At 40.9% G+C, this 16,811-nt stretch overlaps 1 protein-coding gene across 4 annotated transcripts in view; it reads left to right on the top strand.

Moving 5' to 3' along the window:
* The first annotated feature begins 1,323 nt into the window (after window positions 1-1,323).
* UBE2H (ubiquitin conjugating enzyme E2 H) overlaps window positions 1,324-16,811 on the top strand; it is a 104,187-nt gene continuing 88,699 nt past the window's right edge. The window contains exon 1 of one of the 4 annotated variants that reach the window (XM_047094473.1): window positions 1,324-1,816. In XM_047094473.1, the coding sequence (XP_046950429.1) occupies window positions 1,764-1,816 (53 nt within the window). In that variant the 5' untranslated portion in view covers window positions 1,324-1,763. Of the gene's footprint in view, window positions 1,817-1,860; window positions 2,318-16,811 lie in introns of those variants that run through there. The other 3 variants (XM_047094471.1, XM_047094472.1, XM_047094474.1) reach the window with 3 other exon arrangements.

The following is a 16,811-nucleotide window of genomic DNA, read 5'->3' as shown; positions in this document are numbered from 1 at the left end:
TTATGTACATTTAGCACATGCACACAAACAACTAGTCCTTTGGAGGAATGGAATGATCGGAGTAAAGAATGTTCAATTTTAGCTGATTGCTGCTGCCCCAGGTGTGTGTGTGTGTGTGTGTGTGTGTGTGAGAGAGAGAGAGAGAGAGAGAGAGAGAGAGAGAGAGGTTAATGTAAGGAGACCCAACTCACAGCACGGGGTCTGACAAAGTACAAGCGTATTCATAGGAACAAGGGAATAGATACAAATTTTTGAAAATACAGTAGATGGCAGCAAAAATGTGATATAAACATAGGAGATGCCTAGATCACTCCTGCTCCCTTTGCCTGGTCGACTCCTGGGTTCCATACGGCTTCTTTGTAGGGTGCTTTGTAGAGCAGTGACTCTCAAACTTCCCCGCACACAGGAATCACCTGGGGACCTTGTTAAGCTGCAAATTCTAATGCAGTAGGTCTGAGGTGAAGCTTTAGCCTGAATTTCTAACAAGTTCTCAGGTGATGCTGACATACTACACCCGCCGACCGTATCGGGAGGACTGCGTAAATTTAACGTCTTTCTTAGTTCACCGTGATACCCTCATGTCCGGCAGGGTGATTCACACCATAGTAGGTGCTCCATAAATATTTATTGGACGAATCACAGAGTATACAGGGTTAGTATAGCAGTTCGGAGGGCAGAACAATCGTTGTCCTTTGAACTACAGCACATTGGGGGTGTTTCAGCTTCTATCAGTCTTTCCCTCTGTGAAATTACCTCATACTCCGTGGGGTAAGGATGCTCGTACCAAATTATTTCTGGTCTTGCCAGCTCGCTGCCTCCATTCTAATCCTTGAAGTAGTGGCCCTTTCCATGTGGAAGGTAACGAACGCTGGTTTGCAAGCTCTGAGGAAACCTTGCTGTCGTCTACAATCGCGGCAGACAGATTCTCTCCATCCAAGAAGGGAGCAGAGGGCAGAGAACCTGCTGGTGTGGGAATTTCCGATTTTGGTGCCTATCCAAGGAATTGCCACCTCAAATCAAATAAACAGCCTTTTAACAGTGTATGTGAGAAGGAAGTTTATTACACTAAAACACACAAATGTAATAATATTGCCATTATTTACTATTATCGTTTGTGATGATGATAACGTCACTGGCAGTTGAGCGATTAAGCGTGCGGGGGACTTGGGGGAGGGGGCACAGGGCTGTGAGAGCAGGAGAAAGAGGAACTACATCTCCCAGAACCCCCCGGGAAAGTCCACGCCGCGGCGGCGGCGCCCCACCCCTTTCGCCAGCCGGGCCCGCCCCGCAGATGACGTCACAGAGGTGACGTCACGGCGCCCAGAGCGAGGCTGGGGTAGAGAGGCCGACTGAGCAGGAGTCGTCCGCTTGTCGTGGAGGCTGCTAGGGAGCCGGCGAGAGGGTGAGCGGGCGAGCAGGCGAGCGAGCTAGAGCAGGCAGGAGGGAGCGACGCGCGGCGCAGAGTAGCGCCGGGGCCGGGCCGCGGCGGAACCCACAGCCGGAGAGGGGCAGCCCGAGCCGGGCGCCGCGGGGTCCCCACCCCCACTCGGCCGGACAGTGCCCGGTGTTCCCCCGTGCGGGGGGCGGCGGCGGCGGCGGCGGCTGACGGGACCGGACAGGATCGCGGGGGTGTTGCCACCTCCACCGAGGAGCCGGCGCGGCCGCGGGCTCCTCAGAGCCGGGGCCCGGGGCCCGTGATAGACGGGCCGAGGAAAGGAGAGAGGCGGCGGCGGCGCAGGCGACGGGGAGGCAGCGGCGACACCATGTCATCCCCCAGTCCGGGCAAGAGGCGGATGGACACGGACGTGGTCAAGCTGTATCCTTCGTGGAGGGGGGATTCGGGCTGTCGAGGGGGGGGGCTGTGTGAGGAAGCCCAGGGCACCCCTGAAACCCAAGCAGGGGCCCTGGGGCACTCCAGGCCACTGTTCGAGGCTCCCTTCCTCTCCTCCCTCCCCCCAGTGCCTACGGCGGCTCCTTGGCACCTCCCAGGAGCCGAGAGCCTTTCCAGCTCCCCCTTTATCTGCAGCACCCCGAAACGTGCGTTGTTTCTCGCTGTTCTGCACCCCCTTTGCCCGTGACTCTCCTCCACGACGTTTGGATTCCCAAGACGACGTGGTTTTTTTTGTTTGTTTGTTTTTTTGTTTTTTTTTTTTTGCAGGACCAGCTACCTCTCTTTATCACCATGTCCACCTCAGGGTCTCTCCTGTTTGCTCGCTCTGGATTTAGGGACTCGTGATAGAAATTCCCGAGAGTGAAGCCTTTCTTCCTTTCTTGAGATGCCTCCATTCCCTCCACTCACTGTGCTTCTTGAACTGGGGTAACTCAAGTGACCTCCTTTATCCCTAATTCCTTTCTATATTAGGAAGAGTAGTCTGCTCAGTGCCCCCTCTTGTAATAAAGAGCTCTGAGTGTTTTAAATCAGAGACCCCTGTTAAGCTCTCTGGTCCCTAGAAGAACCCCACGGTTTTTCTTTTCACTGACAAAGCCTGTCCCACCCATAGTTGTATGCAGTGAGGACCCCCAGGCCCTCCATAAGCCACCCTCCATATTGTGGATATGACAGCTGGAGGAGGGAGAGAAAGAGGATCTCCTTGACAAAATAGCCCCTGTAGTAGCCACTTAAGCAAACTCTGTCTATGAGGGTAAGGTTCTTGGGGGAATAACTGCCCTGATTTTACCAAGTGACACCTTTTATTCCACCCCACCCCCCAACTTTATGTACTCTGGAGGTAGCAGTGGGAAAGCTATAACTGATAAGGGCCCTTCAGGCAGAGGTTTTGGTTGGAGTCCAGACTGATTATTTCGTGACCAGCTAGAGAAATTCGCGAAGGTTCCTGTGACAAATGGAGAAAATTTTTGAGGGGTAATTTAGAGGGTTGGGGGAGAGAGAGGAAACGAGCCCAGTGTTCTGAGCACCTAATCCCTGGGGAGAAGGGGAACCGGGGATGGGGAGTGGTGGTGTGTGAAACGCAGTTAAAAAGTCCTGTCTCCTGCTTCTCTTTCTCCCTCACCCCCATCCCCCCACCATTTCCCCCTGTTGCAGGGTTTTGTTTATATAACTCAAGTTGTTTGGCTAGATTCTTCAGGTGAATTCCTTCTTTCTTCCTTTTATTTGTTACTGGTTTTGATTGAACATTTTTCCTCTTTTTAGAGATTGATGATTATTGTCAAATACTGAGTTATGGAATTCTCAGAAGTTTTTTAAAAAGTAGTTTTTGTATTTGGTTTAGAAGTGGGGGATGGGAGAGAAGTTGCCTGGGCAAGAGATTTTTTTTTTTTTTTCATAATCTTTTCAAGAATAGGGTGTTTTCTCCTCACTCGGGAAAACTTAGCCAGAAATTAAGAACAGTAGATAAAACTACTAAGTTTTAGTATTTGAAGTTCAGAATTTTGGGGTGGTGGGAAGGGGGATTACAGAGAGGGGCAAATAGTAAAATATATGTTCCAAATACATGTCTAGGCACAAGAGAAATTGACTCTTCCTGAGCTGTTTGTGGCTGTGATTAAGTTTTGTAAACGTGTGAATGATACCAGTAATGTTGGCTTTTCATAATGTTGCAGGAAAACTTGTAACTATGGCTGTGTGTTCATTTTACACAAAGCAGTTTCGGGTTTTATTTTTGTTTAGAAACTAGGAAATGACATGGTGGCAGCATCTGAGTTATTTTTACCCTGAATTGAGAGTTACTGTCACACCTAATGCAAATTTCTACCTAATGTTTAATTGGGATGGAGGTGGAGAGAGAATTCCAGCTGTTTTTGATCAATGTCAGTGTCTCAAATTATATATATACATTTTTAGAAGATTGAGGATAAAGGGTGAGGCCTAACTTGACCTGATGCCTTTTCCATACAGTGCCTTTTGTTCATTTAGTAGTTGTGGCATCTAGAATGATTACCGCATTTAGGAGTCGGGGTGTGGGGGGTGGAGAGGGAGAGGAAAACAGACAAAGAACAGCAGGGTGTCTTTCTCTTTTTTCTTCCCCTAAGTGGCTTATTTCATAGCTTATTTTTAGTAGAAGATGAAGAAAGGCAAAGATGCATTGGCCTTCTGTTCTTTCCCCACCTTCCTCCTTTCTGACAAAAGAAAGCAGAGGCGCTTTAAAATCATAGATCTCTGAGATAGGAGGACAACAGTCTCGGGACTTAAAAGCCAGAGGTTATCTTTGTTTCATGTTTGTTATTTTCTGGTCTAACGTAGTTTGGAAGTTAAAATTTTTGTATTTCCTTTTGTGTGTGCATGTGTGTGGTGGGGGTGAGAGATTTTGTGGCCTCTTTTCTCTGTTGCATTCACATTAGTAGGCCCAAATGGAGCCCATAATTTTTGAGCAAGGTATATTTAGCAAAAATTTAAGGAAAAATTTCCCAACCCACTATTAAAATTAGTACAGTTGTGTGAAAGGGCCGGGGTTGAAAATGAAAGATGGTGGAGAGGAAGTAGAGAAGGTCTGAAGGAATGTACTTGCTTTTTGCCCCTCAGTGCCCCTTGATGATTTCTTTGGTATGGAGGCCAATAGCTGGTTTCATTGCAATCTCCTGTTTCAGCCCATTTTTGGATGTCTCCTGAGTGTAATTATGCCACCACGATTTACAGCTTGGCAGGGAACCTATAATAGTAGGAAAGTAGTGGTGTGGGGGTAGGGAGAGAAGGGGATGTGTAACTAATTGGCCACTGCTTTCCACCACCTAGCTAGGTTCTTTCCGAGACACTGTCTCTGGTTGTTGTTTGGAGTCGGTGCAATTTCTTTTGTGACGGGTTGGTAGGAGGAGAGCTGACTCTCAAGTTATGCAGGGAGTGAGTGTTTTGCACCGATGCACTTAATAATCTGCTGGGCGATTATGTTCTGAAACTCTGACTCATTCATTGTTTCTGTTCTGATCCTTTGCTGAGGGTTGTGCAAACCTCTCCAGGAGCCTAGAAACTGATGTACTGACTTCTGGGTCCTGTAGGAATTTGTCCCAATCAAAAAACTTAACAGTCAGCCCAGATCCTGTGGTATGGTCGTGAATAGTGTGGCCATTTGTTTGCAAAGTCAGGTAGATTGGTGATACCGTGCTGTTCCCAGCCTGGCAAGCGTTAAGGTTTCCATCTCAAACCCAAACCCAGGCTGATTATTTAGATTGTCTGAGAACTGGGACTCTGGTGACCTTAAAGCGTGATTTGCCCTAAAGGAATATCGGTTTAAGTTCTCCCTGGTGGAGGAACAAACAGCTCAGATTACACGGGTTTCCTTGTTGGTGGGGGTTACTCGTCTCACCCTGTTGCACAGCCTGGTGATCCTTTTATCTGTGAACCAGTGGCCCCTGCTGAAGGCTGGAGCTGCTTGTTTTGGAAAAGCGTATGCAGGGAAAAGGCCTCAGGCACAGCTCCTCACAGCTCATTGGCTGCTCTGTTACTACCCGGAAAAGGAGGAGGGGTGGAGCTACCAAACAGCTGATGGAGTGTGTGACCAGAGTGTTTATATACAAAAGAAGTAGGGGCTGGGGACGCCTTGTGAGTGGTGTTACAGGATTAAGTGTATTTTCAAGGGGTGAAAAAGAGGAAAACCTGACCTCTCAGAGTACAAGAAATAAGCGTTCAGGGTTAAATCAGAAAAGTGAATCTGATAATAATGGGGACTTGGCATGCACTGTATTTGTTATTGGTGTGAGATTTTGGAATTTATAATACTAAGTTTTCAAAGATTTCCTTTTTCAGAGGGAGTTGTGGTAACTTAAAATAGGATATGCCGCCACTTTAAATGTACTTAAATGACTCATGCAGGGATTCAAAAGTATGGTACAAATGTAAGTTTTCCCTACAAAAGCTTGAAGAGTGACAGAAAGGGGCAGTGACTCTTACTAAATTCATTAGCAGCATTTAGTGAAACCTTACAGAATGCAGGGTGTCTGCTTTAGGGTTTCAGAAGCTTTCAGTAACAAGTTCATCCCCCTAAAATGTTTGAGCACCCACTTCATGCCAGGTTTGGTGCTAGGTGCTAGGGGGTTAGTAGTGAAAAATTCAGTGTGGGTGGTCATGATGCTTATGTAACCAGTTAAACAATTAAAAAAAAAAAAAAACCAAAGTAGAGCTGTTTATAGTAGGTCAGCATTGTATGTATCAGCTTTTTGAATAACTTGTATTTACTTTCAGAATTGACTTCAAGGAGAAGAAAGATTAAAAAGTGAATTTTATGCAATGGGATGTATGGGGTGCTATATTCCCATTATTTAAAAGGTAGATGTTAAAAGAAAATGGAAACAAAAACATTCAAATGCTTAACCCTTTGACATCAGCTTTGGTATTTTGTTGTTAATCAGTAATTATTCTATCCCTAAATTAGTAGTCTTTGTTACTCTTTAATTTGTGCTCAGAGTATAGACGATTCTGTAATCTTTTAACTAGCTCCAGTGTCAGTTGAGAGAACCTGTGTTTTGCTTTTATTTCCTGTGGACTCTGTTTTTGTGAGATGTTGAGGTGGAAGGTGGAACAGCTTTATGGTCTTCAAGCTAGAAATTAAAGGTTTGGCAACTCCTAGTGTTCTGAATTTGTCTTCTCTGCCTAGATTTTGGTGACAAATATAACATACTGGTACTTATTTTTGTTAAGCAGGAACCTACATGAGTAAGCATTCACAGCTTCAGAACATCAGAGTCCTGCAGTGCAGTTCTAGTAAATTACACACAAGCCTGAAAATTCAGCTTTTAGGGGAGAAAAATCTTTTGCAGATGTGACCCATAAAAGTCCCTTAACCCTGTTTGTATGCATGTGTTAGAAACACCTGGATTTGTTGTTTTCCTAGTGTTGTGCAATTTCCCTAGTACCTTGACCTGTATTGTGTGTGTGTGTGTGTGTGTGTGTGTGTATACACGTGTATACGTATATATACAAATATATGTAATATTTAGTATCTTGTTCACTCTTAACAGATTTGATGGTTCTAAGAATCATTGGATTTTTTTTAAAGATTGTATTTTAAAGTAATCTCGACACCCAGCATGGGTCTCAAACTCACAACCCCCGAGATCAGGAGTTGTATGCTCCACTGACTGAGCCAGCCAGGCGCCCCAAGAATCATTGGATTTTTTAGGCTTGCAATTCAGACCTGCAAAAGTGCTTATGGTATAATAGCTTCTTAACTATAGACCCACAGTGTACGTTTTAGTAAACTACTTTAATGAAAAAACTGGATCATGCAAGGAGTAAGACAATTGAGGAAAGTATAGGTTACAAAAGGGGGAAGAAAACAGTCACTCATAATCCTATCCTTTATACAGTGGTTCTCAAACTTCAGTGTGATCTTAATTATCTGGAGGGTTTATTGAAATAGGTGCTGGGGTACAAGCCCTGGAGTTGTCTGATTCAGTGGTTCTAGAATGGGGTCAAGAACTTGCATTTCTAACAGGTTCCCAGATGATCTTGATGCTGTTGGTCCACAATAGGGACCACAGCTTAAGAACCATTGTCCTCAAATATTAACATGATGGTGTTTTTTCCTCTCAGTCTCCCCCTCTCCCCCATATATTATTTTCAACCTGTTGATCATCTTGTATGTATGTGCTCTGTTTTTGCTTAATAGTTTTTGCAGCTTCCCCCTTCCCCCCAATTAAAAATATCAAACATAATGAATAGATCATGTAATATGCCATTCCGTGCCCATGCCACTGATTTAATTCTTTGGCATTTTGTCTGTGATAAGATTGAAATTAACATCTTGTACATAGGCTTTTCTTGTACTTGTGGATTATTTCTGTTTCCTACTAGAGCAAAGAAGATAACCATTTGAATTAAAATAATTTCTTTTTTCTGTTTTCTTCTAGATCAAAGAAAGTAACCATTTGAATTAAAATATTTAATTAAAAATCTTGGGGCCCCACACTCACTCTGCTCTCACTTTGTTCTGTTGTGTTTTAGTTGGTGTGATTTCAGCAGTGAAGCAATCAACCTGTCCTAGTGATGACAAATGAATTCTGATCTCTTTGTTTTATATGGTGTGGGTGGGTGGGTATGTCTGTGTGTCTGTGTGAGTGTGAGTGATAATGGCGATCCTTAAATTAGGGACACTTTTGTACTTGCCAAAGTGCCTACTGTGAGTTGGTATATTAAATGTATACATTCATGATTAGATCTGACTGGCAAGAGCTACAGAATTAGTTGGGATATCTTGAATTTGTTTCCTTCTGCTTTTCATTGAGGTATAATATAAAATAACTGTATATATTTAAAAATGATAAATGAGATAAGTTTTGACAGAAATATCACCCATGAAGCCTGTCATCACAATCAACCATTGATTTGGTTTCTGTCACTATAGATTATTTTGCATTTTCTAGAATGTTATATAAAGGTAATTATAGAGTATGTTCTTTTTTTTTTTTTAAGTGACCCAATTATGTGTTCCCATAAGAAACCCTCTTTATTATTTTTTTTAAGTTTGTTTATTTATTTTGTGTGAGAGAAAAAGCAGGGGAGGGGCAGATAAAGAGGGAGAGAGAGAATCCCAACCAAGTTCAGTGCTCTTAGCACAGAGCCTGATGCAGGGCTTGATCTCCTGAATAGTGAGGTCATGACCTGAGCTGAAATCAAGAGTTGGATTCTTAACCAACTGAGCCACTTAAGCGCCCCTAGAGTATGTACTTCTAAATGAATTCTTTCATCATATTTTGAGATTTACCATGTTCTTTTTATTGCTGAGTAGTATGTCATTGTAAAGCTATACCACAATTTGTTTACTTACACATTTTCCTCTTTATGGGCGTTTGGGTTATTTCCAGTTTGGAGCTATTACAAGCAAAGCTGCTATGGATGTTTTCTTTTCTTTTGGGTAAACATATAGGAATGGAATAGCTGAATCATGGGTAGGTATAGGTACTTAACTTTTTAACAGATAGCCTGCATTTAATTTTGACTGATTGTATTTCACATACATTAAGATTGTGACATGAAACATGTATTTTATTTTTATTTATTTATTTATTTATTTATTTATTATTTACTTATTTTTTTGAGACATGTATTTTAAAGGAATCCCATTAAATAGCATGCTTTGAAAGCACTGATTTCTTTTTTTTTATATGAAATTTATTGTCAAATTGGTTTCCATACAACACCCAGTGCTCATCCCAAAACATGCCCTCCTCAATACCCATCACCCACCTTCCCCTCCCTCCCACCCCCCATCAACCCTCAGTTTGTTCTCAGTTTTTAACAATCTCTTATGTTTTGGCTCTCTCCCACTCTAACCTCTTTTTTTTTTTTTTTCCTTCCCTTCCCCCATGGGTTTCTGTTAAGTTTCTTAGGATCCACATAAGAGTGAAACCATATGGTATCTGTCTTTCTCTGTATGGCTTATTTCACTTAGCGTCACACTCTCCAGTTCCATCCACGTTGCTACAAAAGGCCATATTTCATTCTTTCTCATTGCCATGTAGTATTCCATTGGAAAGCACTGATTTCTTACCTAACTCTGTCAAGGCTAGTTTAGTAACTGTTTTTCCCTCTCCTCCATTCAAAATTAGTGAACTAAATTTTCATTGTGAAAATTTTGTGGCCCTTTGACATGGTACTTCAGGAATTACGGTCACAAATAACTTATTTTTGCATTTGCTAGTAAGACTCTTTACTTTTCTGAAAAGATAAGTACACTTTTTGTTGATGGTACCCTTTTCTTTTTGTAAAGTATTGATAAGATTTTTTTTATACACTAGTTTTGCTTAGCACTTCCAATTACATTTATAGCAGCTTACAAATATTTATGTAGGACTCTGTTGAGGTCTGAATAGTATCTTCAGTTTTCATATGGACTAAATTCAGAAACCATTGGCAACTCCGTGGCAGAACTGAAAACATATTCTAAGAGTTAGGGTATCCCTTACTTAATATGTTTTCCTGGAATTTTTTTTCAGTTAGTTTTTTTAACAAAATAGGTTTTTGTGTTTTAAGTTTTTGATGTTCCATATGAGTTATTTGATAGGTTGATGGACATTGCTATGAGAAAATTTGACGTTGGTTTGTAGTGGTTGTCATCACACTTTCTGATAAATTACAAGCATTTGAATTTATAGGTGTTTATGCGTGTTGCTTACACAATTAACATATTGCTTGCACTTTGAACTTTAACTTGCCTAACAAGAAAAAAGACCACCTCCTGGTTTATACTTCTTTCAGGTGGGAGTCAATGACGATTTATTCAGCGCGTAGACCTTTAGTTCAGTTGTCAGACGCCAGGATGGTGCTCTGAGCATGTATGTATGTTAGAGAATTATTTTTGGATTGCCAAAATGTAATTGAAGTGCACTGTGGAAACCTTTTGAAAACAGAAAAGTCAGCGTGTACTTTTGAGAGACTGTTGTTATGTTAGTGATTCTCTGGTGGGGTGGGGTATCCCATTTTAGGAGAATGTTACGCTTTCTGGGCAAGTACTCTTGTAGCTTCTTCTCTGCACCTCACCAGATGCTTGCGCAGGGTGTCTGGTTGTTTGCAGGCTGGTGCTCGCGCTGGCTGCCGTGGCTGGCACCTCTAGAGCCAGGTGGTGGAAAGCCCCACAGGGCAGCTATATGCGGATGAAGGATCCCTTTTGCTTTCCTCCGCTTTTTAGGCATCCAGGGCTTGAGGTAGGAGGTTTAAACAGGTGCTGCTGATCTTTTGACCTGGTCCTGTGGAGAAGTCGGGGAGGAGTAGGAAACCCGTATGAAGGGGAGAGGCTTGGCTGGACTTTGTCATCCCCTGGAAAGACAGACATGGCTGGTGAGTCCGTCCCCGGGCCCACAGCAGGTACCTGGGCTGTAGCACTTGGAGGAACCATAGTTAGGGATTTAGAATATTGTTTAATTGACTGGGAATGGAATCTTACGTCTTTCATTCAACTGCTTGGTTTCTAACTTGTAAACCACTTTTAGCGAGGCATTATGGATAGAAAGTAAGAGATATTCTCTACATGGGAAATTGTTATTAATGTTGTAAGCTATGCATTTTCTCTTTAGCTTTGGGCAAAACGTTTCTTTTCCCATGTATCGTGTTTTTATCACGTACACTTTTCAAGGTTTCTTGGATTGTAAAATCTTAGTTGAGGTAATATAAATAGAAAATAAGATACAGAGTGTGCCTGGTTCGTGTTACCTCAGAAGCAATTGGGTTACTACTCTGCTTAGTGAAAATAAATTTAGTTGTTTTGTCCAAATGGTGCCAGTGTAACTGGTTATCCGGATATTGCTTTTAAGTCGGTTGATGTTATATTACATAGTTTCAGGAAGGTTGATTAATTTTAAAAAATAACACGTATTTGGGGAAACATTTTCCATTGTGGTTACCGGTGGAAAGATGATTCAGGTAGAATTGTGTTCGTTAAGAGATCACTGGGTGTAATGTAGGTGGTTATATTGTTTTATGGTCTTACAGACTACTGAATGTTTAGTACCCTTTTGCTATTTATCTAAACCTGTATATAAGTTAGTAAGTCTCCCTGGCAACAAAGCCTGAAACTACATAACCCTTTTTGTTTCACTCCAAAGTAAAGAAACGGTTTACTTTTTTTCATTAACAAATGGTCAGTTTTATATGGCCTTTATATATGGTCCCACAGCTGTGAATTGGTACTTGGTCAGATCACTAATTTAAAACTAAGGCTTCTACAATGAAATCATCCCATGATGTAGATCTTGGAGATTTGGGGGCTTTATTACACATTATATTCACATTCGCATATTCAAAGTATACTAAAATGTATAGAACATAACACGTGTTTGATAACAAATCACTGATTTTGGCAAGACAATTTGACGTGATTAAATCTGTTAATTTTACCAACTACAGCCACCATCTTCGTAATAAATAAAGGGAAAACAACTATTTTTTGCCTCCCTGTTTGTATCCTTAGAGATTAGAAGCAAAAACAAAATACTTTTAAGTCAGATTTGTTTCATGGGTGGAAGAAAGAGAGGAAATAGACCTTTGAGTGTGTTCTTTAGTCTGATTGCCTGGATTGCTGCCCATTTCTCCTGGCAGTTAAGAAAGGCAGGTCTTGAATGTGGTCTTAGATTATCAAATGACGTATATTTGAGTATACCTGTATTGCATCACTTATGTAGTTGAGAACACTTACTTGCTTCTGTCTTTCTGTAGGCTCTTTAGTTAGAATAGTTAGGTACCATGTTCTTTCTTTTAGTGATTAATGTGGCTTTTCCTTTGAGATTTAGCTAAGAGTTTTATAACCTGTAAACTATGATATGTCAGGAAGACTCTTAGTGGCTCATCAAGACTAATTTCATTTCATATATTTTAATTTATATGTGTTTTCTTTTTCTGGTGGTGTTCCTAGCTTATAGTTTGAACTGATTTCTAGAAATCAAATAAAGTTAAATACACTGGCAGGAAATCACACAAAGAAACCTTTGAAGAGAAGGTATTTCCAGACCCTTTACAGTATCTTACATTCAAGCTTAAGTGAAAGTAGTAGTGAAGCCAGGTCCTTTTTTTTTTCTAGGAGTTTGGAAATTAGAGTATACTTGGCCTAGTTCACTTTGTGCAGTTTGGCAGTTATTTATCAAACTAGAACTTATGCTAAAAATACATAGTAGTTTACAACTTTGCTATGTATCCTCTGAACATAAAATAGGCTATGCCTTAGATTTGCCTTAACCCTGCTCAGTGAAGTCAGACACAACGGACCTTAACACCTGAATTTTGTGCTCTTATACTTCAGAGGGCCTGGTCTCTCCTTGCCTCTGAAGAATTTGGTGTTTCTAAGCTGGCTTTATACAAACTGGTCAGTGTTTCTGAGATTCAGAAAGTGCTGACTCTATTTTCTTTTAGTAAATCCTCAAGGTAGGAAGTCTGGAGGTCTTTATCACCCACATCCTCCTGTGCTCTCCAGGCAAGGTAAATGGGAATAGTCCCCTACCCCTGTGGGAGCTTATTCTCAGGATTTAGTTCTAGCTCCTTTGCATCTTGTGATTCAAAGAATGGCTAATGAAGTACATACCTTGTCTACTTGTGCTTATTGTCCATTTTGGGGGGGTGACTGGGTCTATCTGCACAAGCCTTTGAACTGGATTATCGTAATTGACACAGATGCCTCTCTTTCTATTTGCTTAATGGGAAAGCAGAGTTAGTAATTCAGTTGTTTCTAGAATTACAAATTAGGGTATGATGGGGATGTTTTTAAATTTGGGCTTATTATTTGAATGCATTGGATAAAACATAAGGATTTTAGTCTGTCAGTTCTGGCTGTTTTATTTCTCAAAAGTCATTCCTACAGTGTTTTGTCAGCTCTTATGACGTTCTGATGACATTTTATTAAAGTTAAATTTCAGTAGATATGACACTTACATAGATTTTAGCATGTTCTTCTACTTGGAGAAAACCTGGAATTCAGATAATAGTACTACAAAGCAATGGTTGCTTTCTGAATATAAGGGCTCTTTGAGTTGAAATGAATAATTGTATTATTTCTAGGCCGTATCCTTTGTGGCTTGAAGTAATAGTTTGAGAAATACTAATTCTTGGCTGTATTGCTTCGAATTTAGAGAGTAAACTCTGGTAACTTTGTTTTTATTATTGATGTCAGAAATAGAAGCCAGAGTTGAAATTAGGAGTCTACTTTCCATTCCTGACTTTTAATTCAGTTTTGCTACTTAGTAGTCACATTTGTTATGTGAAAAATAGAATTAAAACAGTATAGCCTAATGCCCTCGCTAATCCCATTTAGGAATGCAAGAGTCCTAAAGAATGAAAAATGACACTAAGTTTTAATATGAATGTTCTGCTGTGTTTTTACAATAGTAGATTAGATGGCATTACATTTTATATTTTTGAGGTATCTGAATTGTATGTTACCTGTCAATAATTTAAAAAAATAATATAGGGGCGCCTGGGTGGCGCAGTCGGTTAAGCGTCCGACTTCAGCCAGGTCACGATCTCGCGGTCCGGGAGTTCGAGCCCCGCGTCAGGCTCTGGGCTGATGGCTCAGAGCCTGGAGCCTGTTTCCGATTCTGTGTCTCCCTCTCTCTCTGCCCCTCCCCCGTTCATGCTCTGTCTCTTTCTGTCCCAAAAATAAATAAACGTTGAAAAAAAAATTAAAAAAAAAATAATATAAGCCATGTAATAGTGCCTGATTTACAGAAGCTTTGATCAGCATAGAATGACAGCATGCCGTTCCTTTCAAAATTTATGTATTTAATTACCTAAATTATATTTTGGCTTTTACATTTTTTTAAAAGTTTTTTTTTGCAAGTTTATTTTGAGAGAGAGAGAATGAGAATGAGGGAGGGTCAGAGAGAGGAGAGAGCGAATCAAGCAGGCTCCATACTGTCAGTGCAGAGCCCCATGCAGGGCTTGAACTCACCAACCGTGAGGTGGTGACGCTTAACCAACTGAGCCTCCCAGGCGCCCCTATATTTTGGTTTTTAAAAGGTAAATTGGGGGAATGGGAATATGCTTGAGTAAAAGGATATGCCCAGAGCCAGGATGGGATCCCATCAGAGTTTGACACAGTTCAGTACTTAAGCATTTAAATATTGTATTGTTATTTCTTTAATTGCTTTCTAGATATTTTGAAGATATCTTTCACAGAAAATTCAGTTGCTCACATTTTTTTAAAAGTAATCTGTAGGGGCTCCTGGGTGGCTCAGTCGGTTAAATGTCCAACTTTGGCTCAGGTCATGATCTCATGGTTGCTGGGTTCGAGCTCTGCGTTGGGCTCTGTGCTGACAGCTGGGAGCCTGGACCCTGTTTCGGATCGTGTCTCCCCTACTCTCTGCCCCTCCCCCTCTCTTGCTCTGTCTGTCTGTCCTAAAAATAAACAAACATTAAAAAAAAAAAAAATCTCTGTATCCAACATGGGGCTTGAACTCATGACCCCAAGATCAAGAGTCTCGTGCTTTTCTGACTGAGCCAGCCAAGCACCCCAGTTGCCAACATTTTTATTGATGTTTAAACTCTGGGTGTCTGGAATGGATCAGTTTTGCTCCATGTTACAGTAATTCCAATTATGAGTCCCCAGACAGCTAAGCATGTGTAAAAACTTTGGACGCTTAATTTTTTAAAACTTGAGATGAAAGAAAGCTTGGGAAGTAATGAGCCTTTCTCATTTTCTGCTGTTTTTGCCTTGATGTTTGATAGCTTTTACATTTTTTTAGATAAACTTTTAATTTTTGATTTACAGAAAAGTTGCAGACATACCACAGAGAGTTTCTGTTCACTCAGTTCCAGTTACCCCTGTGCTGCTTTGTGTTCCAATGGCACGTGTCAAAACTAGGAACCATTATTGGTTGGTGTATTACTATAAACTAAACTTCAGGCTTTATTCAGATTTCACCAGTTTTTCCACTGATGTTCTTTTCCGCTCCAGGGTTCAATCCAGGATACATTACATACAGTGGTCATGTCTCCTTCGTATTCTCTAGTCTGTGACAGTTGCTCACTTATTTCTTGTTTTACGTAACATTGACAGTTTGGGAGTACTGGTCAGGTGGTTTTTGGAGTATTCCTTAATTTCAGTTTATCTGATTTGTTTTCCTCTCATCATTAGACCTCGTGATAGTAAAGGTACTTAAAATTGGCCAAGCTCATTCTGGGGTTTTGGAAGGAATACCACGGAGGTGAAGTGCCCTTCTCATCACACATGGGGGGTGTGAGGGGCATACATCTGTCCTCATGCCTCATGACCTCGCAGGTGATGTTGAGCTTGGTCCACTGGGCCTTCGTGGTGCTTGCCAGGTTCTTCCACTGTAAAGTTACTATTTTTCCTTCAGTATTCTATTCCTTGGAAGATAGTCACTAAGTGTAGCTGACATTTAAGGAGCGCCAGGGGGAGGGGGGGGTTCTACTTCTGGAAGGAGTTACTGTTTTTGACTTTTTAAAACTTAATTTTTTATTCAAATTCCTTCAGTGTGGTGTCTTCCTTTAGTTGTGGAGTTTGTTCGTCAGTCTTCGGGTCAGTTTCTGGGGTGTTAAGGATGATTTGATAGTTACCTCGTTGTGTTCGTGGGACGAGGTCCTCCTCTATCACCGCCATCCTCCTGCTCCTTGTTTTTGATTATAGTGTATTAGTGCATTAATCTAAGTTGTTAGGTTTTGTTCAGAAGTTATATTTGATTTTGAATGAAGTGTAAATTGGTACAGGCTTTTGGAAACGAAATGGGATGTAAATATATGAGGATGTGGTCTGGGAGCACACAGATTTGGTGGATTTGTTTATTTAGCAATTTGCATGGCAAGTTTAACTGTGTACATTTGGCTCTTTTTAGATCTATAATAACTTTTATATGTGAAAATAAAGATAAACTTAGAGTGAACTGAAAAGGTATTAGTTAAAAGCTTCCTATGTCAAGGAATTCCATAATAGAGTTTTAGACCAGAAAGAGGATTTAGGGTGGAGTACTGATAAAATGCCATGACATTCTGCATAGCTTCTTGTTATTAATCAGTTATATAATTAACTTTTAAGAGAGAAGAATATATTCTTATCAACCACTAATTCTAGCAGCAGATCATTATTTTGGCTTGTAGAAACATTTTATTCTAAAAGGAATGAATTTTTCACCATTTTGATGTCTTTTTTTCTTTTTAGCAGTTCTATTTGTAGTTTCAGTGAAAATCTTGATATAATTGTAGTTGTCAGTTTTAACCAGAAATTCAGTTATGGGAAGATTAACTGTTTAGAATTTCACTTTTTCTTTATTGCAGAATTTCCTGAACAAGTGAAGCTTACCCCTTTATTTCATTTTTTTATTGTTATTTTTTTTTAAGTTTATGTATATTGAGAGAGAGTATAAGTGGGAGAGGGGCAGAGAGAGACAGAGACAGAGAACCCCAAGCAGGCTCTACGCTGTCA

This window comes from Lynx rufus, unplaced genomic scaffold (assembly GCF_022079265.1).
Source record: "Lynx rufus isolate CCGP_SWC_20201006 ecotype Redwood Valley unplaced genomic scaffold, mLynRuf1.p SCAF_4, whole genome shotgun sequence".
Classification (NCBI taxonomy): domain Eukaryota; kingdom Metazoa; phylum Chordata; class Mammalia; order Carnivora; family Felidae; genus Lynx; species Lynx rufus.
The sequence above is the reverse complement of the archived record's forward strand: the minus strand, read 5'-3'. Positions and strand labels throughout refer to the sequence as shown.